The 23,782-nt window shown below is 56.9% G+C and overlaps 9 protein-coding genes and 1 non-coding gene across 10 annotated transcripts; 5 read left to right on the top strand and 5 right to left on the bottom strand.

Annotated features, from left to right (window-relative positions):
* Nucleotides 1–37: 37 nt before the first annotated feature.
* Nucleotides 38–1,133, bottom strand: MKK02DRAFT_41006 (uncharacterized protein; the record flags this gene model as incomplete). Its single annotated transcript, XM_053091374.1, has 4 exons — nucleotides 38–598; nucleotides 663–816; nucleotides 863–978; nucleotides 1,035–1,133. The coding sequence occupies 4 exons, from the start codon at nucleotides 1,131–1,133 to the stop codon at nucleotides 38–40; spliced, it is 930 nt and encodes a 309-aa protein (XP_052942473.1).
* Nucleotides 1,134–2,894: 1,761 nt separating this feature from the next.
* MKK02DRAFT_41004 (uncharacterized protein) lies at nucleotides 2,895–4,478 on the bottom strand (the record flags this gene model as incomplete). Its single annotated transcript, XM_053091373.1, has 7 exons — nucleotides 2,895–3,124; nucleotides 3,192–3,376; nucleotides 3,447–3,647; nucleotides 3,697–3,775; nucleotides 3,839–4,128; nucleotides 4,177–4,272; nucleotides 4,327–4,478. 7 exons carry the CDS (start codon nucleotides 4,476–4,478, stop codon nucleotides 2,895–2,897), a joined length of 1,233 nt encoding a protein of 410 aa, XP_052942472.1.
* Nucleotides 4,479–4,738: 260 nt separating this feature from the next.
* Nucleotides 4,739–6,752, top strand: MKK02DRAFT_41003 (putative flap endonuclease; the record flags this gene model as incomplete). The annotated part of the gene is made up of 6 exons (XM_053091372.1): nucleotides 4,739–4,779; nucleotides 4,837–4,905; nucleotides 4,965–5,051; nucleotides 5,096–5,180; nucleotides 5,227–6,243; nucleotides 6,291–6,752. The coding sequence occupies 6 exons, from the start codon at nucleotides 4,739–4,741 to the stop codon at nucleotides 6,750–6,752; spliced, it is 1,761 nt and encodes a 586-aa protein (XP_052942471.1).
* Nucleotides 6,753–6,997: 245 nt separating this feature from the next.
* On the bottom strand, nucleotides 6,998–7,845 carry MKK02DRAFT_41002 (uncharacterized protein; the record flags this gene model as incomplete). The annotated part of the gene is made up of 2 exons (XM_053091371.1): nucleotides 6,998–7,210; nucleotides 7,270–7,845. The coding sequence occupies 2 exons, from the start codon at nucleotides 7,843–7,845 to the stop codon at nucleotides 6,998–7,000; spliced, it is 789 nt and encodes a 262-aa protein (XP_052942470.1).
* Nucleotides 7,846–9,010: 1,165 nt separating this feature from the next.
* Nucleotides 9,011–9,115, top strand: MKK02DRAFT_t28. Its single transcript has one exon. It is a non-coding gene; the product is annotated as a tRNA-Phe (tRNA).
* A 1,255-nt stretch (nucleotides 9,116–10,370) lies between these two features.
* Nucleotides 10,371–12,551, top strand: MKK02DRAFT_30444 (pyridoxal phosphate-dependent transferase; the record flags this gene model as incomplete). Its single annotated transcript, XM_053088049.1, has 4 exons — nucleotides 10,371–10,766; nucleotides 10,800–11,651; nucleotides 11,694–12,316; nucleotides 12,362–12,551. 4 exons carry the CDS (start codon nucleotides 10,371–10,373, stop codon nucleotides 12,549–12,551), a joined length of 2,061 nt encoding a protein of 686 aa, XP_052942469.1.
* A 320-nt stretch (nucleotides 12,552–12,871) lies between these two features.
* Nucleotides 12,872–13,318, bottom strand: MKK02DRAFT_41000 (uncharacterized protein; the record flags this gene model as incomplete). Its single annotated transcript, XM_053091370.1, has 2 exons — nucleotides 12,872–12,983; nucleotides 13,041–13,318. 2 exons carry the CDS (start codon nucleotides 13,316–13,318, stop codon nucleotides 12,872–12,874), a joined length of 390 nt encoding a protein of 129 aa, XP_052942468.1.
* Nucleotides 13,319–13,493: 175 nt separating this feature from the next.
* Nucleotides 13,494–15,701, top strand: MKK02DRAFT_30443 (uncharacterized protein; the record flags this gene model as incomplete). The annotated part of the gene is made up of 4 exons (XM_053088048.1): nucleotides 13,494–13,514; nucleotides 13,581–14,636; nucleotides 14,683–15,315; nucleotides 15,579–15,701. 4 exons carry the CDS (start codon nucleotides 13,494–13,496, stop codon nucleotides 15,699–15,701), a joined length of 1,833 nt encoding a protein of 610 aa, XP_052942467.1.
* Nucleotides 15,702–17,216: 1,515 nt separating this feature from the next.
* On the bottom strand, nucleotides 17,217–20,699 carry MKK02DRAFT_20199 (Vps54-like protein-domain-containing protein; the record flags this gene model as incomplete). Its single annotated transcript, XM_053086217.1, has 11 exons — nucleotides 17,217–17,484; nucleotides 17,544–17,635; nucleotides 17,686–17,808; nucleotides 17,863–17,949; nucleotides 18,005–18,126; nucleotides 18,179–18,266; nucleotides 18,326–18,688; nucleotides 18,744–19,167; nucleotides 19,215–19,276; nucleotides 19,319–20,394; nucleotides 20,459–20,699. Coding segments are annotated over 11 exons (2,946 nt in total), but the record flags the coding sequence as incomplete, so codon positions are not given.
* Nucleotides 20,700–20,960: 261 nt separating this feature from the next.
* Nucleotides 20,961–23,402, top strand: MKK02DRAFT_30441 (putative amidophosphoribosyltransferase; the record flags this gene model as incomplete). Its single annotated transcript, XM_053088047.1, has 12 exons — nucleotides 20,961–21,156; nucleotides 21,204–21,297; nucleotides 21,330–21,359; nucleotides 21,407–21,543; nucleotides 21,591–21,676; nucleotides 21,725–21,861; nucleotides 21,913–22,154; nucleotides 22,207–22,430; nucleotides 22,485–22,609; nucleotides 22,664–22,737; nucleotides 22,784–23,215; nucleotides 23,290–23,402. 12 exons carry the CDS (start codon nucleotides 20,961–20,963, stop codon nucleotides 23,400–23,402), a joined length of 1,890 nt encoding a protein of 629 aa, XP_052942465.1.
* Between the last annotated feature and the right edge of the window lie 380 nt (nucleotides 23,403–23,782).

The following is a 23,782-nucleotide window of genomic DNA, read 5'->3' as shown; positions in this document are numbered from 1 at the left end:
GAGACCTATTCATGCAATGATCGAAGCTAGATTATGACTACACTTGTACCCGACGCAATTTGATCCCTCCAAAACGCCACCTCCCAACCCACTTTCCATCGAATCCCGAAATCGTGACGAGAACGTTGTTCAGATCCTTTTTGAGGACCAATTCATGCGCAGGCGCTGCCCCACTGACCAACATGACCATGGCGCCGACGCCTTTTGTGTCCGGGGCGCCATGTCCGAGCGACACCCAGCCGCCCGCCGTATGCGCGGCTTCAATCGCCGGGCTGTCTAGCTGCGAACACGCGACAGCTCCACCTTCCTTAGGGAACAGATTGCGGTGAAGATCCGCATCGTGCATGGTATCCCATTGCTTGCTCCACGACTTGAGAGTTCTCTTGCCGCCGCCGTGGCCGTAAACGCCAGACATGATCCAGAGATTGGTTGGGTATCCCGGTCTTGAGGGCTTATCGCCATTGGGCGCGAAGTGGTCTGCGCTATGACGAAAGAATAGGGGGTTGGGGTCATCGAGAATTCGACTGGGCTGAGTGAAGTGAAAGTAGTATGCCAGGGTATAGGTTCCGGGCGGGAGATTGACAATCTGGTATCGCATCTGGTGAAGTTTAGCGCGACTGAACACGTGTCAGTCATATGGATGCTGGGGTGGTGCAACTCACATCTACAGCAGATACCCTTCGACAGCTGATTATTCCCGGGGGAGTCATTTTCTGACTGAAGGACGGTATCCGCGAGGTGCGGGCTTGGTCCGTAAAAGCCGCCACCGCCGAGACTGAGTCGGAGTGATTGTCCACCCATATCCGCGGATCAACGCTACATCCAGTCAGCAAACGACGAGCCGTGAGATTTGGGATCTCACTCCATTCCCCAATCATAGAGAGGAAACACCTTTGTCCCCCCTGGCATGGACTGCAGAAAGTCCGGTGGACTCGTCTCGAAGGGACAGTCGCTGTAGTATCGAGGTGAGGGAGAAGGCTGATTGGTCAGTCATACTCTGTGGATGAGGGTCAGTGACTACAGCTGTGACTGACGCCTGGATCGAGCTGGCGACGTCCCACCAGAGCGCGCATAGGGTTAAGTATAGCACGCTGCTGCTCGTATTCAACATCATGGTCCCTGAAGCTCGGCATGGTGGTACCGTCATGATCATCCGTGAGGCTCCTGTTGAAGTGCCGGATGGCAAAGTAGGTGGCGGGTATGTACCATTCGCCCGGCTCTTTGTCATCTGACCATGGAGGTGCTTGCGTTCCTGGCCAGGTCAGTGAGCTCCAGCGTGTAGTGATGGCAAACGCATACCGCAAGGCTTCTCCCCTGCTACACAGTTCACACATGGCCCGCTTTCCCCGGGAGGATAGGTGCAGCCCTTGCGGTCCGACCGGCATTGATAGCAGCGGTCGCGCTCGGCGGAGGCCTGCTTCCGCTTCATCGCAGACAACGCCTCTGGCGCGGGTGTGTTACTGGTCTTCGACTCTTTTTGGACGTGCGAGATCGGCCGTGATTACTTCTGTAAGCCGCGGGATCTCCTCTCAGAGATATCAAGCGAGCTCGATCGATGGACTTGAGCAGTAAATGGCGATATACTGGTTAGTGTATCGAGAAGAGGCCTGCGAACCGCGCTCCGCCCGACCATGCCGTAGCCCAAGCTGCACACTTGCCTGATCAGGCAACGCTTAATTACGGTTACAGCACGGTTGAACACGGCAACTCGCGGGCCAGCTTACAGCATTGCTCGGCGCCACCATCTGCTGAGCTGGTAACGTTTGGCGATATATATGGCCATGATCGCGAAGTTGAGCTGCCCACTTTCGCTTCGGAACAAATCATCGACCAAGATGTTAATCGGTACCATCTATCTATCGTACATCGTGGTCGAGGACGATGAGAAAGGCGTCATAGCCCGAGGGCCCCGGTTCCGAGAATCGCGAAAGTCACCCAACCGTCTTCGCTGAGCTATGTGATTGGATCATCTGGCAAATTGCTCACTCATATGCTCCGATTCTCGTCCATGAGCTGACCGGAAGCGATGGTGACGATATGGAGCGACCTCACACGCATCGGATCCCTCCTCCTCCTGCGAGATATTTAAGCTGGACCCAAATCCTCTTTTCCCCACTTTTTAATCCATATCCCTCAACTATACCACACTCCACGCCACTCAAACTCACTCACCACCACTACTATATATCATCAACTGTACATAATGGAGGTCATCGCCGCTGTCAAACCCGTCGCCGAAGTCGTCTCCAAGGCCGTCCCGGTACTCAGCACCGCCAAGACGATCGCCCAAGCCGGTGCTAAGATCTTCAATACCTGCCAGGACGTGGTCCCCGAGGATATGCGGACCGTTTATGAATGCCCATTCTGCGGTGATCCCTGCTTCGTCATCAAGGGTTGCCCTCCCGTCCGTAAGTGAAGTTTCCCATCTATTCTCCCTGACTGACGCTGACGAGCTTAGTCCCCTGCTGGAAGCACTACTGAGCGCTTCACCCAGGCCATGTGTGTCAGCACTACATACACTATGGCCGTGAGTGTCTGTCAGTGGACCAAGCTAATACCCAGTGAGGTTCAAAGCAAGGTCGGACTTCTGGGCTGGTTAGTGGCGGGAGGGGCGGACGTAGTCAGGGGTGAAGTTAGCGGAGATTTGTGTGAGACTAGGAACGATGAGGATGAATTGACTTTACCTCTTGACTCGGCACTGGACATTGTACACATTCGATCGAGTACTAGCTGTCGAGCCTGACCTTACCTGTAGAGCCCTGTTGGACTGCTCCCCGCGGGCACCCACCGAGGGGCTTTGCATTGAGCGCATCGGATCAATGTGAGCAACCTTGGACCCCGGAAGAGATTTGCATACAATTTGACAGATTCCGGAGATCCCCCTCGACAGTGAATCATACTGCGACTTGCCCATCTCCGCTATGTTCCGTCTGATCCACTGGGGAGGCTTGGTCGCTCCCCATACTCTCCCTCCAGCCTTGTAAACCCAGCATCCCAAAGGCTGATACAACCAATACGGCCCCGCCTAGCGAGAGTGGTGTGATCGCATCCGGGCTCGACGAGGGGATGAAGAGTGACCCGACAAGGGCGAGAGGGATTGTGAGGGATAGTCCGACGGTCGCAACTGTAGCGTCAGCTATTTTATTGCTTGTTGGCCGAGAATCAGGACCAGTAGAGAATGCTCAACTGACGCATAGGCGTTGTTTTGAGCATGGCGAGCATGTACATGTAATCGCTTGAAAGCGTGATGGCCATATTGATGCCGCAGATGATCCAGGCTGTCCTTGTTGGGGGCAGCTCGAATGGCTCCCAGTTGAGATAGTGTAGGATGGGGATGAGGGGGAGAAGGAGCGTCGTGCTGAAGAGGCCGGCAAAACTAGCGGTCAGCAAAATTGGCTCAATATCCCTCATTTGAGGGGGATGCAAGCTCAGTGGGTCAAACGTACCCAAGCATGAGCTGCATATCCGCTCGATCTTCGTCGCCGACTTGCTTCTTGAGGAGGATCACATATTTGGCGTAGAAGCATGCCGAGAGAATCGCCGCAAGGTCACCGAGGACAGGGTGCGCGGGGAGGTCGGAGAGGGTGGATGAGGATGAGGAGGAAAGGGTAGAGTCTGAGCGAGTGACCATGACCACTCCGACAAAGCTATCACGTCAGCTATGTGACTCCCATGACGACGCATTGGGTCACGAACCTAGCTAGCACGGCCAGGAATTTGGTCCGGGTAAGAGACTCGACGCCGACCATACGGCCCAAGGCTAAAGTAAAGAATCCTGTAATGTCAGCTTGTACAACGTTGCAGCTTCGGCATACAAAGAGATCTACAGCTGACTCACCACTAGTACTGCTGAGAATAGTCACACTCGCCACGCTAGTCCAGGCCAGACTGGCATTTACAGCCCAGTTCGCCGCGAACCATACTGCCGCCCACCATGCAGCGACCTGGGCGGTCTCGCGGATAGTCAGCTTCGGAAGCTCTCCCGGAAGCTGAGACTCCGTCAGGGGTGCGGAGTCGAGGTCGATCGAGCGAGGAGGACGGTACGGCGATGCGGAGGGCGAGCGGGATCGGGCGGACCGATTTGACGGGTTGGAGGGGTCTTCCGATTGCGATAAGGGCTGATATGCTCTGCAGCTATCAGGATAGTTACCGGATCCACAAATGAACAACACTAACTCCGAGCGCTTGTCAGAATGGAGCTCTCCTCTCCAGTAGCGTAGCAACGTCGGGATCAGGTAGACCGTAAAGCCCGCCGTATCAATATAGGTTATTCTGGTCCGTCAGCTCCTGTGCTCCGCGACGTCCTTGAAAACACGAATAGCTTACAAGAAGGGCTTATTCCAAGCCTTCTCGCCAGTCTCCAAGCTGTTCGTGATGAAGTTCGAGACTGTCCAGAGGAGGACCACCCCAAGAAGCAGACCCACACCGACGAGATATCGGCGAGCTGTCCGAAGCAGCGATTCTGGAGCTGGCGGCATTTCGCTCGTTCCGGACCGCTTGAGCAGTGGAGCAGCCTCCTGAGACATCTATCGGCCGGGCTGAGTAGCTACTAAGCTATGGATGTGGCATGTATATGGTGCAATCAATGGAAACGCATCTTTATCGCAGGCAAGTTTGGTTCCAAATCGCCCCCGGAACCAGCTCACGCGGGGCTCCATAAACAAAGTTGAGCACCGAGGAGGGCAGGGTGAAAGATGCTATCGACTATACCTCATCATGCTCATATAGCTGGCCTACGATGGGCGTAAATGGCCTTCTACATTGGATCAGAAAGTCCCAGTGAGCTATCCTGGCCATGTAGGTCATCATCGGGGTTCCTGTAGCTGACGTGATCAGTCCGACCGCCCTCAAATCCTTTCCCAAACGATGGGCATCGCCCGAGATCAAGGGGAAGCGAATCGCCATGTCAGTTGCGCGGCTTCTACTAATCTAGTGGTACAGAGCGTCGAAAGCTGACCTTCCAGTGATGCAACGCTTCTGACTACACGATACCATTTCGCCATCACAGAAGGGCCGTTGCGAGGCAAAGGTGCTTTGGTAGGATGGTACAAGTGAGTCCTCACCAGCGACTCGAGAGCTCAGGCTGATCAGACAGTCTTTTGAGTCTGATGAGAGCACACGATGTCCAGCCGGTAGCTATCTGGGACCGACCAGGCGTACGAGCCTGGAAGGCGGCTGAGGTGAGCCGCTTGTGAAATATAACAATGTGATTCAGCTGAAGGTCAGGCTCGACGGCGACTGAATACCCGCTTAGTTGCCAGTGCAAGACGGCAACACGAGGATGAGCGACAGGAACGTCTGACCGATCTTCGAGAGGGCTTGTCGGCCCTCCAGGCCCTTTCAGAGGAGGAGCAGGAGGTCATCAGGCTGGGATGGTCTCGAGGCAGATACACGAACGACCCGGCGTCTACGGTCCCCTCGACTGCCACTCTACCACCTCCCAAGTCAACGCATACACCATCACTTCATACACACGCCCCAGAGGAAGTCGAAGATACCGCGGAAGAAGCCATTGAGAGGATATCTTCGATGGAAGATACCCTTCGCACTCTTGTCGGCCGATACCGCGCATCCCTCCCCTCCCCCACAATCCGAGATGCTCGAGGCGGAATCGACGACGTCGTCGAACATATCGTCGAGCTGGAAAAGCTGTCAGAGTCACTCGACGTAGCGGCGGAACGGGCGACGCTGGACCATGCAGAACGGCGGTCGACGAGGCAGGCGGCAAGGGACTATGTGGACGACAGGCTGGGTGAACTGCTGCCTCCGGGAGAGTTTAGCGAGACGAGGCGGCAGACTGAGCTGACGCTGGAGGAAGGGAGAATCATCGAGGAGTTTATGCGGCCAAAGAGCGTGGAGGCGGAAGGGGCAGCAAGTGAGGAAACCCAGGCGGGATCGTCCTCGGCCGAAGTCGAAGCCCCGGTGAAACCGGAAACCCCATCTATACCGGCGGAGGTCTCATCACTCCCGATCCTGGCAGGGTATCTCGACGCCGCAGAGCCGCTCGACCGCCTCGACGCCCTCATCGAGGCCGCCCCGCCCGTCAGGGACATTTACGACCGCGCACTCTTCGTTCCCACGGCCGACACGCACGCAGATTGCCGGGATCTGCTCGCTCGTTTGGGCGTCCCCATTCTGATGGCGGAACCGCCTTATGAGGCGGAGGGACTAGCGACGAGTCTGGCGTTGGCTGGCGTGGTGGATTGGGTCGGATCAGAGGACTCGGACGTCATCCCTCTCGGTGTAAGTTGACCGCCTCCCCGCACTCCGAGGATCAAGCTGACATCCAGGGACCCTTGCTCAAAAACCTCTCGCTAGCCCGCCAGCCACTCATCGCCCTGCCACCATCGGACCTTCTCTCCATCATCTCCCTGACCCGGGCGCAACTCATCGACTTTTGTATCCTCCTCGGAAACGACGCGTGTCCGCGCATCCCCGGCGTCGGAGCTGTTGCGGGCTACAAGCAGATTGTCAAGCACGGCTCGATCGAGGCGATTCTTGAGCATGAGAAGAAGGTCAGGGATAAGGTGCCCGACATGCAGGAGTATATGGAACTGGTCAGAGGGGCGAGGACGGTGTTTGGGGATCTGCCGCCTATCTCGGAGGAAGTCAAGGCGGAGTTGACGGTGACTTTTGAGGGGATGAAGGGGCAGGAGCTGGATCTGGAAGGGGTGGAGAGGTGGATGGAGGAGAGGCATGGGATACGATTCGTCAATCCCGATGAGGGGTATGTGAGCGATGCAGCAGCCTGATAATGCGGGGAGGGAGAAGATCCGAACGAGACCGCTTGTAGCCCCAGAACTGATTGTGTTCGTGCTGTACGGGTGCAGTAGTGTATTACATGGGGACTATCATTCTTCTCACGTCCTGCAAAATCAGCGTCGTGCCTCCCTCAATGATAAGCTGTCGGCTCACCAGTTCACCTCATCTCAGAAGCGGTCGTTCCTCGTGTATAGGCCACCATCATTAATGCTCCCGCTCCTTTCTCGTTCGCCCTTCACTTGGCTGCGCCTTTCGCCTTCTTTGACTTCCGCTCAACCGGCTGATGCACCGGATCGAGGGACGCTTTGATCGACGATGAGCCAGCAGAGGCGTGAGTGCGCTTGCCTATGTAGACGAGCTGATGGGGGGCTGGTGCCGTGGCGTCATTCAAGCCCAGTCGCGTCTGTTGTGAGAGGTCTGGAACCACGGCAGTCGGAGCTGGCTGCATCTGTCGATGTGTTAGCCGAAGTCAAGGGTTTGATGTAGGCACAAGTACGATAAACTGACCTCCTCTGCTTTCTGCTCCTTCTTGTGCTTCTTCGCCTTCTTCTCCACCTTGACCTTGGCCGCCTCTGACTTCCAGAGATCCACCGCTGGCCCTCCCAGAAGCGGCATCAACTCCACCATCTCCTTCGGACATTCGGCCACAGCGCGTCGCTCATCCTTGCGCTCTTTCCGCCTCTCCTTTTGTCCTTCCTTTCTCTCATCCTTACGTTCCTGCTTTTCCACCTGCGCTTCCCGATTCATCTCCCTCATTTCCTCCCACGCCGTCCTCGCCTCCTCCGATCTCGCCACCATCCCCACCTGTCCCCATCGGTTATCACTCCCCAGCGTCATCCCGTCAACGCCGTTGGTATTGAAGGTGTTGGATGTCCACACCGCATCAACGTTCGTGCCGTTCTCATATGCCGTGAGGACGACGCTGGCGTCGAGGAGCCTGAGGATGTCGCTTGTGTTGCCCCTCATGCCCTGCGGATGCCAGTCTCGAACGGCCTGGTCGATGACCTTCCGGGCGATATTCTCGAACAGCTGGGTGCGGAGAGACTCCGACTGAGTGATGGTTGGCGTCTGTTTGGCGGTCATGTTGAGATGGGGATTGTAAAGTTGAGTGATTGGATAGGTGAAGGGGGGTTTGGAAAGGGGAGTACCGCGCCGGCTGGAGGGGTGTGTGACTAGAACGCTGTGCGATGAGACCGAAGTCAACAGTCAACACTGCGAGCGTAGAGAGTGTAATCTACCGAGCGTTCTGTTCTGTAGAAGATGATTGGGAGGTCGTCACAGAGGAAATGAGAAGAGTTGAGTCAGATCTGGCTAGACGCGGCTGACTGAACCTTGAGCCAAAATGTGAAACATGGCGCCCCTGGATGAGGTGCGTTTCAGAATCGCCACCCCGCGCGCCACCGTGAGGCGTTTCGCTGGCAGCTTGTGCTACTTACAGACGCCTGACCCTGACGACAAGGTGTTGCAAGCCACTCCGATCTTGAGAATACGGGGACGTTGGCGAGGAAGATGATAGTCAGTCAGTCAGCATCGATATTGACGAAGAACCGAGATAGCCTGTCGCCGGAAGGATCTGCCAGCGGTCGCAGCCCGAAAGACAGCGGTGCATGCGATGTGATGTGATATAATGTAATGCGATGCTCCATCATCAGCCCCAGCAATCCCGATTCCCTACTGGTCGGAGACACAGCTAGGACAGCGCTCGCTGAGGGTACACGATACCCGACCAGCGAGGTATCGATGGTCAGTGGGAGATCGCGACGGTACTTTCGGACTATGTAGTCACCTCATCATTCTCTATTGTTTCTAGCAATAGACGATCTCTGGTCTGTCAGCGTCGTTCACAGAATCCATGACGCTATGTAGACTGACCCTCGTCGATGATTACCCACCCTTCCGCCAGACATGAAGTGCCCACCGCCTCTGGCCATACCACTCCTTGCGACGTATAGTACAACAGCTCACGCTCCTCGAAGGTATCATCAGGGTGCGGTGCCGTACGCTTTTGAGCGCGGCGATCCAAGTCGAGCCTGGCTGTTTGGCAGCCGAGCTAGCCGGTCCGGCTGTCGCGCGTCCGGAACGGCGCAGTCAGGCCATGATGTTTCTCTGCGGGACCTCCGGGTCGAGAGATGCGCTTACTGATGTGCGAGCTCCGTCTTCATGTGCCGTGGGGAGGGTGGCGGGTGGTATACCAGGTGAAATGTAGCTTATATATTGTACTGAAACAGGCCAAACATCAAACAAGCAAGTCTCGATAGCTCAGTTGGGAGAGCATTCGACTGAAGATCAGTCTTTCAGCTAGGATTAACTCCTGCGATTCGAAAGGTCCCTGGTTCGATCCCGGGTCTGGACAGCTTCTTTTTGCTTCTCTACACTATCCTGCATCATCGGGCAGGTCGTAGGGACTCGTAGCAGCATTTTTGGTCGAGGGGGATAGCCCAACAGATGAGGAATGCCCTTTTGGCGGGTTTCTGGCTGATGCCGTAACGAATCCGCCACAATGCCGTAATTATTTTGGCTGGGTGGCGAATAAGAAGTGGCGGATTGGCTAAGACCGAATTAAATCAAAGGTGCGGTATTACCACTGTGCCAACGGTTATTTAGTGGACTGGTTCATCGCTCAAACTCTGCCAGGTCTCGCTGGTCTGGGACTGGCGATGGGCCATCACGATAGCTCGACGACATGGTCATGCTGATGCATGCACCTGACGGCAGAAGGACCAGCGTATAGGGGTGGAGATCGATGCAGATATCCTATTTGCCTGTGGCAGCGGTCGTGTGCCGGATCAGCAGTCAATGTCATTAGAGCATGCTCCCATAAGCTGGCACAGACTCCTACCTCACGTCATAGACTGCTCAGTGCGCCTGGCATCAGCGTGAGTACGAGTCAGTCCTACACCTTCATGATCATCATGCTGCATGCACCAACTCTCCATGCCATCAACTACTGTATGCCCATATGAAGCAAGTGGCAGAAAGCGGCCCGTCCCGGTCAAATCGTCAGTGGCTTGACGGTCTTTACAGCAGCATGCTCGCCACCTCCGCCTTAAGCTGACGTCTCCGAGGCATGCGTAGATGGAGGCCGATAACAAAACATGCCTGCTTCGGCCTCAGCGAAGATGAGATGGATCAGCAAAGAGGCAAAAAATGGGGGGCGACGCGTCCGAATTGCCGTTTGTGGTAATTTTGAGTGACCGAAACGGCATCGGTCAGCGAGCCGATGGTCTCCGTCAACGGTGAAAACATCGGCCCCCGCTCTGTCTCTCTTGCCTGTCCATCCACCCCACTCTTGTGACTGCTCACCATCATCATCATCCTCTACCTACACAAGGCATTCCTATAGACCACTCAAATCTATCTATCTCATCGACCAAAACAACCAATTCGCCACTATCGAATAGCCTAGCGGAAAACCCCCGAGCTCAGTCAGGCACGAAAAGAAAGGAGGGCCTGAGCGCGTCTTTCCCCATCGCCCTTGTTTTCGCCTCTTACTCATCCATACCTATACCCCCGTAAACCTATCCACCATACCGACCTCGACTCCCCCACGCCGTCCCGTCTCCTCTTCCACTACCCCGTCGCCCTCGTCGCGCTCGCTCTCTGCCACCATGGGGCGCACGACCCGCCCATCCTTGGCGACGACCAGTACATCTACCCCTCCCACCTCCTATTCCAAGGGCTCCCTCTCTTCCGCCCGATCCTCCCTTATCAACGTCCTCTCCCGTCCGCGTCTTCCCCTCACCTCCCTCTCCACAGCGACAGCATTGGCGCAGAGCGATGGCCAGTTGACGCCCGAGGATGATTACTCCACGGCGTCATCATATGCCAGTTCGGTCTCGTCTTCGGGTGGCAGCTTCAGCGGAAACTCCAAGGAGGACAATGCAGAGGAGATTGCCAAGGCGTACAGGAACTACCTGGAGAAGCCGTTTGTCAACACCAAGAGTGGAATCAAGCATTCCGAGTTTGGGCACTGTAACAACCCCAATTGGCGCTGGACCAGTCAAGTAAGTTCAAATCAAGAGTGCGCTGACAATCAGTGGAACACGGACGAACCCATCCATCCGGAAGAAGATCTTGCACCTCCCCTCTACATCCTCGTCTCGACCTACTTCTCCTACCTCATCTTCATTATCCTCGGCCACATGCGCGACTTTTTCGGCAAACACTTTGCCGTCTCACGCTATGCCCACCTCCTGCCTACCAAAGACTACGCCGCCCTCTACTCAGATTTCGACTCGTTCTACGTCCGTCGGCTCAAGAAGCGGATTGACGACTGCTTCTCTCGTCCCGTTACTCAGGTCCCCGGTCGTACCATCAACCTGCTCGATCGAGAGTCGTCCGACCAGAATGAGCACTTTGAGCTCACCGGAACGCAAACTCGCGCACTGAACGTCTCGTCCTACAACTATCTCGGATTCGCTTCTTCCACCGGCGGTTGTGCTGACGCCGTGGAAAGCTCTATCCGGCGGTACGGTGTCGCGTCGGGCGGTCCCCGGCACGACGCCAACACGCTCGACCTGCATCAGCAGTGCGAGAAGCTCGTCGCTAAATTCTGTGGCGCCGAGTCGTCCATGGTCTTTTCGATGGGGTTCGCTACCAACTCTACCAATATCCCCGCACTCGTCGGCAAGGGCTGTCTTGTCATTTCCGATGAGCTCAACCACGCGTCCATCCGGTTCGGTGTACGGCTTTCCGGCGCGTCGGTCCGCATGTTCAAGCACAACGACATGGGCGCGCTGGAACAGTTGTTGCGGGAGGTGATCAGTCAGGGTCAGCCGCGGACACACCGTCCGTGGAAGAAGATCCTGGTGATTGTGGAAGGGCTTTACAGTATGGAGGGGAGTTTGTTGAACCTTCCGGTCTTGATTGACTTGAAGCGGCGATACAAGGTGAGCTTCGCGTTGGTCTACAAGTGACCGTGCTGATTTCAGTTCTACGTCTACGTCGATGAGGCCCACTCTATCGGTGCGATCGGACCCAACGGACGCGGCGTCTGCGATTACTTTGGCATTGACCCGCGCGAAATCGACGTCCTCATGGGTACCTTCACCAAGTCTTTCGGAGCGGCCGGCGGATACGTCGCGGGAACCAAAGAATTGATCGACCGTCTCCGCGTTCGGTCCCACGCCTACACCTACGCCGACGCCGTCTCCCCCGCCATCCTCACCCAGGTCATCTCATCCATGGGCTCCATCATGGGTGTCGCTCCTCCGCTTGCACCTGTCAAGGAGGATGACGACGCCATGTCGGTCATGTCTCGCCCCATCTCTTACGGTCCCGCACTCGCCAGCCAACTCCCTCCATGGCTCAACCTCCCCGCAACACTCTTGAACGGCACAGAAGGGCGGGAGAGATTACGCCGTCTCGCTTTCAACTCGCGATACCTTTCATCGGGACTGAGGAAACTCGGCTTCCTGATGTACGGTCATCGCGATTCTCCCATCATCCCTTTGCTCATCTTCAACCCGGGCAAGATGCCGTATTTCAGTCAGATGATGTTGAAGCGGATCGGGCCGGATCTGACCCCTATCGTCGTCGTTGTTGTGGCCTACCCGTAAGTCTTACATTCTGATGTATGGGGATTCAAGCTGATCCTCAGCGCAACACCGCTCATCACCTCCCGCGTTCGGTTCTGCCTCTCGGCATCGCATACCAAAAACGATATCGATCTCATCCTGCGCGCAGCAGACGAGGTCGGAGATGTGCTGGATTTGAAGTTGGGCGAGCAGACCATGTCGGTCGAGGAGGTCATTGCGAGCGCAGAGGAACTGGTGGCGGCGGCTTTCTGAGGGGGCGCAGCGGAATCAGCGCGAGGACGGCCGCGTGTCCCGAGTTGGGAGCAGGGGATAGAGGAAAGAGGAAGATTACATGCCCTTTTAATCGGTACTTTGGGTGGAAGAAGCAGCGGACGGGCGGCAGAGATTCCAGGCTGGATCTTGGGTTTCTTTTCACCTAGTATAGAGGCTGTATCTGGCTATGGTGGACGGTCTTGTACGTGTCTGTGTAGAAGAATGTGCAGGATAATGCATATACAACATCTGTATAAAGGCTACACTTGATCTCGAAGTCCACCTTCCTCCACGCCCGAACCACCGATCCAGCTGGTCGATCACTTGAACCATCCCAGCTTGATGCCGACTACGGTCAAGCTGACGCCGATGACCAGTACCCCGAAGACCAGGAACACAGGCAGGATGTAGGAGCCATAACACTTGATTTCGCTGGATATCAGCACCGTCCCTTGATTACCCCTTCGATAGCCCAACCATCAGGCTCACCTCCATAAACACTCTCTGCTGAGCTTCGGCACCCCCTCTTTCCGCCTCACCTCTCCCTCGCCTACTGCTCCTAGCCGACTCTTCCCACTGCGGACTCCTGATCCCCGATCTGACCCAACAAGCGTCGATTCTGCCTCGGAAGCGTCGGTGGCGAAGGCAGAGGAGGATGATGAGGGGAAGGAGATTCGGGCGTGGGAAAGGCGATGTGGCTGCGAATGGATCGATGAGCCTTGGAGGAGGGACTGACGCTCTGGCTGGGCTGCGGCGGTGGGCGGCATGTTTGGGATGATATAGGTAGACTTAAGACAGATGGAAAAGACGATACAAAGAAAGTCTGTAGATTAATCTGGCCGACACGGCGAGACACACATTCCTTGCCACCGCCAAGCGCCCAGTTGACTTCACCCTGCATCTACACCTTCATCGGTGTGCTTACCCAAAGAGCGTGTCAATATGGCCGGCCAGGAAGCCTCGGTGAGCACCCAATTTGCTGTCTGCGTGCGCTACCTGCGTTCCGCCGAACGAGGGCTGACGACCCAGTCCATTCCCCCATCCGCATCCCTAATCTCCCTTCCACCCGAGATCGTCACCCAGATCGTACTCTTCCTCGATAGGCAGACAGCTTGCTCCTTGGCGCGCTGCTGTCGTCTCCTCGCCGATCACGCTACGCGCAGGATCTGGCGCAACATCGATCTCACGGTCAATCCGAATTACGGCGGGTACCCACTCATCCAGCCGCATCCGAAACTCATGGACAATGGCGAGGCGAATCTGGATCATTGGGAATGGGCATACGCGGAGACTGAAGCGGTGGAGGAGCGGCATGATGCAGGCGTGAAGGCAGAGATGGAGGGCCTGCTGGGACGCTCAGGTCATCAGGGCTGGGGCTGGATACGAACCGTGAACTTCATCACGGTTCCTTCTGCCATACCCGCTATAGCGGAGGTACTGGCGAAAGTCGCCCCCACCCTCAGGGAAATGGACATGGAGGACCCCGATCGGCCGGCTACTGGGCTGCCCGACCCGGCGCAAGCGGATGAAGCGCTCGGCCATCGCATACTCAGCCAAGGCATACGTATTACCTTCCCGTCGCTCACCTCCATTCGGCTCGGCGACGGCTGCCTGCGGTTCCTCGAATGGCTCGTGCTGCTATGCTCGTCAGCGCCCGAACTCATCGACCTGGACGTCTCCCTGGCGTATGTCGGAGCATATCACTACCCCGGAGATGCAAAAGCCACACGCCCCATTTTCCCCTCCATCGTTGCCCACACCACAAAGATTCAGCGACTACGGCTGTCCTGTCGGGATGATGAACTCGTTGACCGAAGCGGCCGTCCTTTATCAGCGATGCGGTCTCTGATCACCCATAGTCCCGCCCTTCGCCTGGCTTCCTTCAATTACGACGAGCCTTACAACGTCGGCACGCGCTTGCTGATCGACTCGCTGCGCTCGCAGCTCCGGCTGCAAGACCTTCATTGGTATGCAGGGGAGGTCGGATTTCGGATGGAGGTGGACGAGGCGCACAGGCGAACGGGCGAGGCCGGATTTCCTAGTCTGAAGCGGCTTGTTTTCAGCGACTGCCGAGGATTCGACGTGGTGAGTCTTCGCTACCTTATCCCGAGCGCCTGGCCGACTCAGCGAGTTCACCCATATCCCATCGATCCCATCGTTGGAGATCATCTATCTCAACACGGTCCCGACGGACGACGTCGTCTATCCGGCGGTCGACTTTAACTCTACGCGCACCTTCAGTCATGCCATGCCGTCGTGCCTAGCCGAACGGCTGCGAAGCTGTCCGCGTCTTCACACGATCGCCAGTGCTCCGAGCCCAGCTATCGATATCGATCTGGACTACTTTCACCGGCTCGACCTCATGGAACATCAGTTCGACATCGGTACCGTGGCATCCTTCCAGCACAATGGTTGCGAGCTAGTCTGCCTCTGGCTGCTGACCCGATACTCTGTGCAAGAGCTCGGGCAGTCTGCCGACTTCGGTGCGCCCGTCTCGGATATCCAGCTCATCGCTTCTGCGTTGGACGGGAGTCATCACCTCCTGGAATTCGAATCGGTCGATCAAGCCAGCTGGCAGGTGTACACAGATCTTGGCGGTATGGCGGTACCTCTCGAGATTATGGACGAGATGTCTGCCGTGCAAGGAGTGGAGGAATGGGAAGGGAAGGGGATTGAGGCGAGCGACGATGCGTGGAGAGTTGTGGTGGAGTGGCGCGAAAGGGTTTTGGCAAATCCTCCTCGCGTTGGACATGGGCCTGATCCTGTGAGTGTCAGCCGTATTGGGCCCTTCATTTTGAGCGCAGCTGACGATCAGCTATGAATTACCTTCCATTCAGCAAAGTCGTGGCCAAAGAACACTCGTACTGCTACTATAGTCGCTCGTGGTCGGTACCTACTCATGCATAGTCTGCCTGTTAGTCAGGCTCTGCGATTGCGATTGGCGGTCGCGTACGCCTCTCATTAACCCACTACCAGCTATGACTTGGTAGATACACCTTGTATAACATGATCTTGACTTCTGAGCAGACCCAGCCGTCTGGATATGCGCCTAGTAGAGGCCTAAAAAGGACGGGGTCTCAAGCTGCCGAGGTCTCGGCGGGCTCCACATCCGCAGCAACCGCTTCCCCGCGCCCGAACTGGCAGGCATGAACTCTGCCTCCTCTCCGCACCCACATCTCCGCAGCGCTCGGACATTTGCTCAACACCGAGGGGTTGGCGTTCTGGAAACACCAGAGTAAGGACCGGGCCATCGACAAGACCGCTCAAAGCCCCTCATCTCTACAGCTCCTGTGGGGCTTCCGCGAAGATTCGCCCGACTATTGAGGCTAACAAGATATCACGGGAAGAAAGCTTCTCAGAAGGCATCGGACTAGTCTTGGCCAATGACATGACGGTCAAACGTTAATGGCTCGTCCCATCCGTTGCTCTTGCAGCTTTCCCGAAGTCACCGATCTCCAGACTGCCATGTAATGCTATAGGCATGGTCCGCAAAAGCATGGATGAGAATTCTACCGATCTAACAAAATCCCCCGCCAACCTCATCCCTCATCTGTCCACCTTCGCTTCGGCCAGCCCTTCCTCCTTGACCGGCTTCACCTCCACAAACTCCACCGCACCAGTCACCGGATCTGTCCTCGCAACCAACTCCGCCTCCTCACCCACTTTTGCCTCCTTCGCCTCCTCGCCGGCTGGGCGCTCCACCGGACTCGTCTCCGGCTCGGTAACCAACGACGGGACGTCCTTGGGCAGTCGGACCGGCATCGGCGAGACAATCTCCACTTGGGCCGGTTGCGCATCACCCCCTCCCTCTTCCACCTCCTTCTCCTTCTCCGTCTTCTTGGGTACGGGTGGCGGACTAGCCTTCTCCAGGCCCTCCACCTCCCCCTTGCCCAACCCTGAACTCGGCCGATCCCCCTCTATACTCCTCCTCAACCCCTCTATACTCTGTCGGTCCGGAGTCAACGGTAGTGGAGGAGACTGCATTGGCTCCGTCTCCCGGTCCACACTTCCTGCACGGGTGACGACGCCCTTCAGGCGATTAGCCAGACTGACTCTGGGAGCGCGGATCGAGCGGACCGCCGAGGTGAATTCGGAGGTGGAGGGTGAGGGGGCTGGAGAGGGGGAGGCAGGGAGAGGCGGGAGGCCAGAGGGGGAGCGGAGCTCCGAGTGGAGGTGGGGCGGTGGGGATGTCATGCTCAGGTAGGACGAGGGTAGGGAGGTCAGGAGCGCGGTGGGCGAGGTGGAGATGGTGGCAGTTGGGAGAGAGGTAGGTGGGGCGGAGGGAGGGGCGGGCGGGGCGGGGGCGGCGGAGGTGATGATGGGTAATGGAGGTTCCGACGTTGGCGGAAGAGGAGGGGATTTGTCGACTGGGAGGGGAGGTGTAGGTGTCTCTGCCTCAGGCTCCGTCGGGGTGGCCGTGGCTTTAGCCGGTATCGACGGAGCCGAGACGTCGACGTCCGAATTAGGTTCGCTGGACTGACCACCCTCAGCCTCCAGAGCATCCGGTACGCTCGTCGCCGTCGTGGAAGCGGTAGTCGCGTCCGTCTCGCTCGATTCCCGACGAGTCTCGGTTGACACCTTGGGCGTCTCCTCCGCTGGTGCTGCCGCTGTTGCATCTGCCCCGCTTCCCGTCTCCTCTGGCTGCTCCATTGTCGACGCGTCCCCCGTCCCATTCGGCTGAGCAGGGGCAGACGGAGTCACCTCCCCATCCTCATCCCCATCATCGTACTCCTCTTCTTCCACCTCCGCCGCCTGGCCGCCAGCCACAGCCGCCGCCGCCCCATCCTTCTTTCCCCGCTTGAGCAAGTTCCCGATGATATTTTTGCGCGGGACCGGTTTATCCTTAACCAGCACTTCGAGACTCGAGACTGTTTTACCGGCTTCGGACAGCGGGGTCAGGCGGGCAGTAATAAGCGCCGCATCCTGCATCAAGCTATGATCATCAGCTTAGACCCAGGAATATCAACGGCAGCTTCAAAACAGGGAACGCACCGTTTCTTGGCATCATCCGATTTTAGCTCTATCCGACTATATTCCTCGCTTAGGCGATGCGTAATAGCCGCAAGTACCTCCGACATGACCGCCTAAAGTATCAGCTGTCTGCTCGTCCCTTAAGCGGGAAGAGTAGAATCACCTCGACCGTCGATGAAGCAAGATACTTGCCCAACACCTTATGCAGCGTCGCCGTCTCCTTGACCAGCAGCTCAGCATATGCCCTTGGAGCGTCTTTCTCAGGCGTGGCTTCCCAGTCGATATCCTGCCTTATGAGCTATTGGCCCCCGCCAAAAGAAGACGGCAAGAGTAAGCTCACTCTCAATGACCCCACATGCACCGCCAGTCTATCCGACATGATCGCGACAAGCTTCGCATGGATCTCATTCTGATGTTCTTGATAGTCCTACCCAAATCAGCTTTGCCCCCGGGGCTGAGTCCGGTCCGTTCAGCTGACATACCCGTTTCAACTTGTCAAACTCTGTAAGCATCACAGCCTGCTTAACGCTCAGATGTCGACGTATGAATTCCCGGATGTACGGTATTAACGCGACAATGACGGACAAGGACTGAGATGCAAGCGCTGCAGTGGTCAGCTTATCATCACTACGACAACGACGAAGGAGTAAACTAACCTAGATGCTTCGCGGTGATGTTTTTGAGACCGGCGGATCGCATGGCCCCCGCACCGAGGACGACCTGGCAAGTCCTGGAATTGAACGACTAATTCATCAGCTCTCTTCCCTACCCATCTCCGTCCCTGGACCCGGACCCAAACTGACCTTCAAAAATTCGATAATCCTGCCCATCACATCCGTGACCACCACCTCCAGATTAACCACCACGCCCAGATAATCTCTGAGCAGCCCAATACTCTCCGCCGTCGCGCGAACCACAAAGAACTTCTTCTCCTCCACATCCATCGTCTTGCTCGGTCCGCCCTCCCCGTTCACATGCCCATTAGCGAGGGGTGGTCTGGGCGGGATGAAGCATTCCGAGGGGTCCGAAACGGCCGCTTCTATGAGTATGTTGACGCTGTGTTGCATGGCCGGAGAGACATCGATTTGGTTCCATTGTTCCTCCTCGACGAGCTTGGCGGATTTGGTGAGCCGTTGAGAGTGGTAGGCGATGAGGAACGTCCGGGCCTGATTGTCAGCTCTGATACAAGCCTTTGAGGCGGGTGTGATAGGAATAGCTCACCTGTGAAGCCGTCACCCCTCTTAATGAAGCAATCATCCGTCCCGCCAGCTCCTCCGTCGCGAGCACAAACTCCCAATTCTCCTTGAAGAGCTCCACAAACTCATTGATACCCAGCCCCGCATGTTGTTCGCCTCGCACAGCAAGAATCTTGCTCGCGCGGAGGTTTCCAAGCTCGCATGCTGCAGCGATGATTTCCGTTTGGTCGATCGATAGGCTGGGCTGGTCGGTGGTGATTGGGTCGGACGGGACAAATGAGCGGATCTGGAGGGGAGGGAGTGGGGAGGCGGAAGTGAGGATGGAGGATAGGTCGGGGCCGATAGTCTGCGCAAGGCGGAGGCGGGCGAGGATGGACGAGTACATCTGAGTAGCAAGTAGGAGGTAGCGCGAGTGGTCCATCGATTTGAGCGCTCCAGCTAGGGTCGCCCTGGCAGTCAGCTTGGGCGGAAGGAGCTCATATGCGGATCAGCTCACCCCCGCATTTCCTGGGGCACATTCTCGTCCCCTTCATCTTCCCCTTGAGCGACCGGTAAGTGCTGGGAATCAGCTCATTCCCATTTGACCTAAGGGTGACCTACCTTTCTTGACCCCTCCCTTACAGCCAGAGTCACCACCTCACGCCAGACCCCTTCTACCGCATCCCCAGCTCCGCACCGTACCAGCCCCTCGACAATAGGCACGACATGATCTCTGAACCGTTCCTTGTCGTACGGGACGTCGAGCTCGGCCGAGGAGAGGGTGGAGAGAAGGTATGATTGTAATGCCGATTCGAGCTGAAGCGCTATCTGCGTCGTGAGGTCGCTTATCGCAAGAGGCATCGCCGATAATGACGGTAGTGTCGCCAGTGGCAAGGGATGTTGAGTACCCTCCCCCTCGTCATTCGGATCTGGCGGTTCGGTCTCCTCCTTCGGCCGATGTCTTTCCCACCACCTCACTACGTCCCCTACGCAGCCCAGCGCACCCGCCCAATCCCCACCCTCCACCTGACTTCTCGCTACCGCCATCACCTCCTCTGCTTCCCTCAGCTCCTCCATCCCCTGCTCCGTCACCCGCAACACCCTCAGATCCTCCATCTTGTCCAGAATAGTCAACCCCTTTCGCGCCTGCTTATCCCCCACCTCCCTCAGACCCGACTGGAGGTCTGCTATTCTCCGCAGACATGACGCCGACTCGGAGTGCAGGTCCTGCAGGTTCGACAAGGCCGAGAAGAACGAGGTGGACCGGAGGGTGATTTCGTGGATGAGATGCCGTTCCAGCGTGTCCAGATGGGAAGAGAGGTCGTCCTGCACGTTGGTAGAGTGAGTACGAGACGGACCGGCCTCGACGACTTGAGACCAGATGGCTGGGTCGGCGAGGTCAAAGTTTCGGCTGTAGAAGAGGTCAGGGACTGAGGTGAGGGGAGGGAGGTCGGTCGGGGCCGGAGCTTGATTGTCGAATGCTCCGGTGAGGACGTCTGAGGGAGCAGCATCCGCCGCCGCGCGAGACTGGACCAAGGTATCGTATAAGGGAGTGACAGCTTTGAGGTAGGTGTCAAAGTGAGAAGCTGGAGGAGGTCGAGGGACGGGCGGGGCAGGACCGAGTGGTGGGAGGGGTTTACGACTCGTTCGGAGGGGGTTGGCTTTTTTAGTAGGGTGATTCAGCACTGTTGATATAGCTATATTGTCAGCTGCTGGCCTGGAACGGTTGTACCTGTTAGCTGCATGGTCCACCGGACATACCGTAGAACCCCCTCTTATCCATCACTTCATCCCCCTCCTCGACACCCTTCTTCCAGCTGACGAGGTTCAGACCATGACCACTCGTTCCAACATCCCATTGAAACTCTCCCGATGTATCCAGCACGCTCGGTGCCGTTCCATCCAGCTCTGAGAGGAACGACTCGGACGGTGGAGGCGAGGAGGGCGCGGGGGTGGCCGAAGCGGATGGCACCGCTTGCGGAGCTCTCGAGGAGGAAGGCATGATGCGATCGCTCTCCGATCTCGCCAGTGAGATCAGGCGACAGTGACGCTCCGGACGATGTGATGTGCGGTGCTGAGCTGTCTAGCTCAAACACCTATAGAGGTTGTCGAAGATATAGCTGAATAGCTTGGTCCATCGCGAACCTCTTGAAGCTGTCGCGCGAAGTCGCTCAGGCACGCGCCGCGGGGTACCCATCGGCGGTCGCCGCCTGGGCCCAAGCATTATTTGACCCCGGAGGTTTCCTCTTTTTCTCCTTCGGCTATGTTTGGTTCCGGCTCTGGACGGCCGCGGCCAGATAGAGCCGAAGTTCAGCCGGCCGACGCGAATATTTCCAGTCAGGCCTTCAGGCAGACGACCACCTCTATCAGTCACCTCTTCATAGCTACAACCACTAGACGTCTAGTCTACCCACAAGGCTCTCCTCAGGCGAAACGCAACCTCAGCGGTCTCTGCAAGAGTACGCTATCTCGAAAGGAAACGACTCGAAAAGAGCTTACAAAGCAGTGTGCGGTGTTCTCGGTGTTCTCCTCCATGACCCCCTCGCGACTCAGACAGCTCAGGCTGGATCCGAGATGTACGTCCGCTGCGATTATCCGCAGTCAGTCCAAGGATCAGCAGCTGACTTCTCAGTGCTGAAGGTCTCTCGCTGCTCCAACATCGGTTTGTCCCTCCGAGCTGGTGATTCAGAGGCAGTCCTGATGAATCAGCGGTCAAGATGCAGCTGGGTGTGTGACCTGTGGGCAGGGCGGACGGTTCTACCAGGTCAAGGCGAACGGTATGGTCCGGGATGTGTTTGATGGGGCGTCCGTCGCTGGTCTCAAGGGATGGATGGGAGTCGGGCACGGTCAGTGTTTTACGTTGGAGTGGGGACGAAGGTGGCTGATGGGATAGTGCGTTACCCTACTGCGGGCAGTTCGGGACATGCGGAGGCTCAACCCTTCTACGTCAACTCGCCATACGGTATCGTCCTCGCACACGTGAGCTAAGATCTCCTGACGAAGGGCACAGGCATAGCTGATAGTTAGAACGGGAACCTCATCAACACCCCTTCGCTCCGCCAATTCCTGGACGCCGATGCGCACAGACATGTCAACACCGACTCGGACTCGGAGCTCATGCTCAACATCTTTGCCGATAACCTCCAGAAGACTGGAAAGTTCCGGTCAGTCAAGGGTCTCCCCCGTGTCTGGAGTGTCCGGAGCTGACCAAACAGTATCAACGAAGAAGATATCTTCACAGCTCTGCGGGACATGATGGTCACCTGCTCGGGCGCCTATGCCTGCGTAGCTATGCTGGCTGGTTTCGGAATCATCGCATTCAGGGATCCGAACGGTATTCGCCCGCTTGGCGTGGCGACGCGTCAAGGAGCACGAGGCGGGGTGGACTATATGGCCGCGAGCGAGAGTGTCGTAGCGCAGGGTCTGGGGTACTCGGACTGGCAGGATGTGCAGCCAGGTCAGTTGACGAGTGCAGATTGCAGCACAGGGACAGCAGCTGACAGTGCTAGGAGAAGCAGTCATCATTACCCGCGCCGGCGCGACCCGCCGGATCGTAGCGCCCAACAAGAAGTTCGCTCCCGACATGTTCGAATTCGTCTACTTTGCTCGGCCCGACTCGACCATCGATGGGATCTCGGTATACAGAAGCAGGATGCGGATGGGGGAGTTGCTCGGCGAGACGGCCAAGGCGGAATTGACCAAGGCGGGTTTGACGGTGGATGTTGTTATTCCGGTCAGTTTCCAGGTGTGCGACGTCTTCAAGGTCTACAGAAAGTTGATACCCCAGGTACCGGACACGTCGCGAGTCGCTGCGCTGCAATTAGCACAGTACCTTGGTATCCCGTACAGAGAGGGTTTCGTCAAGAACCGATATGTCGGGCGGACTTTCATCATGCCCGGTCAAACACAGCGGTGAGCTGCTTCGTACCGCATTGCTGCCAATTACGAGTATAGCTAATTCCCCAGGCGCAAGAACGTCCGGAGGAAGCTCAACGCTATTCCGATGGAATTCGCCGGCAAGACCGTCATGCTCGTTGATGGTGAGCCCTTCCCCCGCCCCTCACTCATCTTTCACTGACCCCTTAGACTCCATCGTCCGCGGAACCACCTCGAAAGAGATCGTCCAAATGGCCAAAGACGTCGGCGCCCTCAAAGTCATCTTTGCCTCCTGCGCACCCCCTATCCGCTTCTCCAACGTGTACGGTATCGACATGCCCTCGCGCCACGAGCTCGTCGCGCACAACCGGACAACCGACGAGATTGCCACCGAGATCGGCGCCGACCTCGTCATTTACCAAGAAATGCAGGATCTCGTGCGGTCCTGCCAGGAGCTCAACGAGGGGATCGAGTCGTTTGACTGTTCAGTTTTCAACGGAGAGTATGTGACGGGCGGGGTGGACGCGGCGTACCTTGATAGGTTGGAACGGTTGAGGAATGATAATGCCAAGGCGAAGAAATTGGGCAAGGGGCTCGAGGAGGCCGAGTTCCAGATTGAGGGGGGATGCGCGGGACCGATGAGTGAGTTGAGACCTCAGCTTCCTGGTGCCCCTCTGAGTTTTGGCTGGAAAGGGATGATAAGCTGACTAGAGCAGACGGGTCAGACTCGCTCATTGGCCTCGGGAACCACTCGCCCAAAGTCGGACCGACCAACATGCCTACACCGAACGACTCGGTCGGCCTGCACAACTCGTGGTTCGGCTCATAGCCTTAGCGCTAGCGCCAGGCGGGGATCAAGGAGATACATAGAAGAAGTGGGATCTAGCGGATATCTTGGACTGAGCTGTAACTTCTGTGGATTGTCGCTGTGCATAGCATGAATTGTCTAGACCTAGCTGCTCTGAATTCGGACACCGGCCACTGTCCAGCGTGCAGCAGCAAGCACTTGACGAGCGACTCATTCTCCGATTTCATACGGATTGCTCCAGCGGAGGGAAAGCGAAAACAGCCAGTACGAGACCAGCCAGCCAGCCACCTGACATAGACAACGAGATACCATGACAGATCGTCTAAACTTTACACAGAGATAGCTACCCAAAAGTAATGACAATTGTCCAAGAAAGATCCCCGCCCTCACATCGCCCGCCG

Source organism: Dioszegia hungarica (assembly GCF_025882075.1).
Source record: "Dioszegia hungarica strain PDD-24b-2 chromosome Unknown MKK02contig_25, whole genome shotgun sequence".
Classification (NCBI taxonomy): Eukaryota; Fungi; Basidiomycota; class Tremellomycetes; order Tremellales; family Bulleribasidiaceae; genus Dioszegia; species Dioszegia hungarica.
This window is presented reverse-complemented; position numbering and strand designations above follow the sequence as displayed.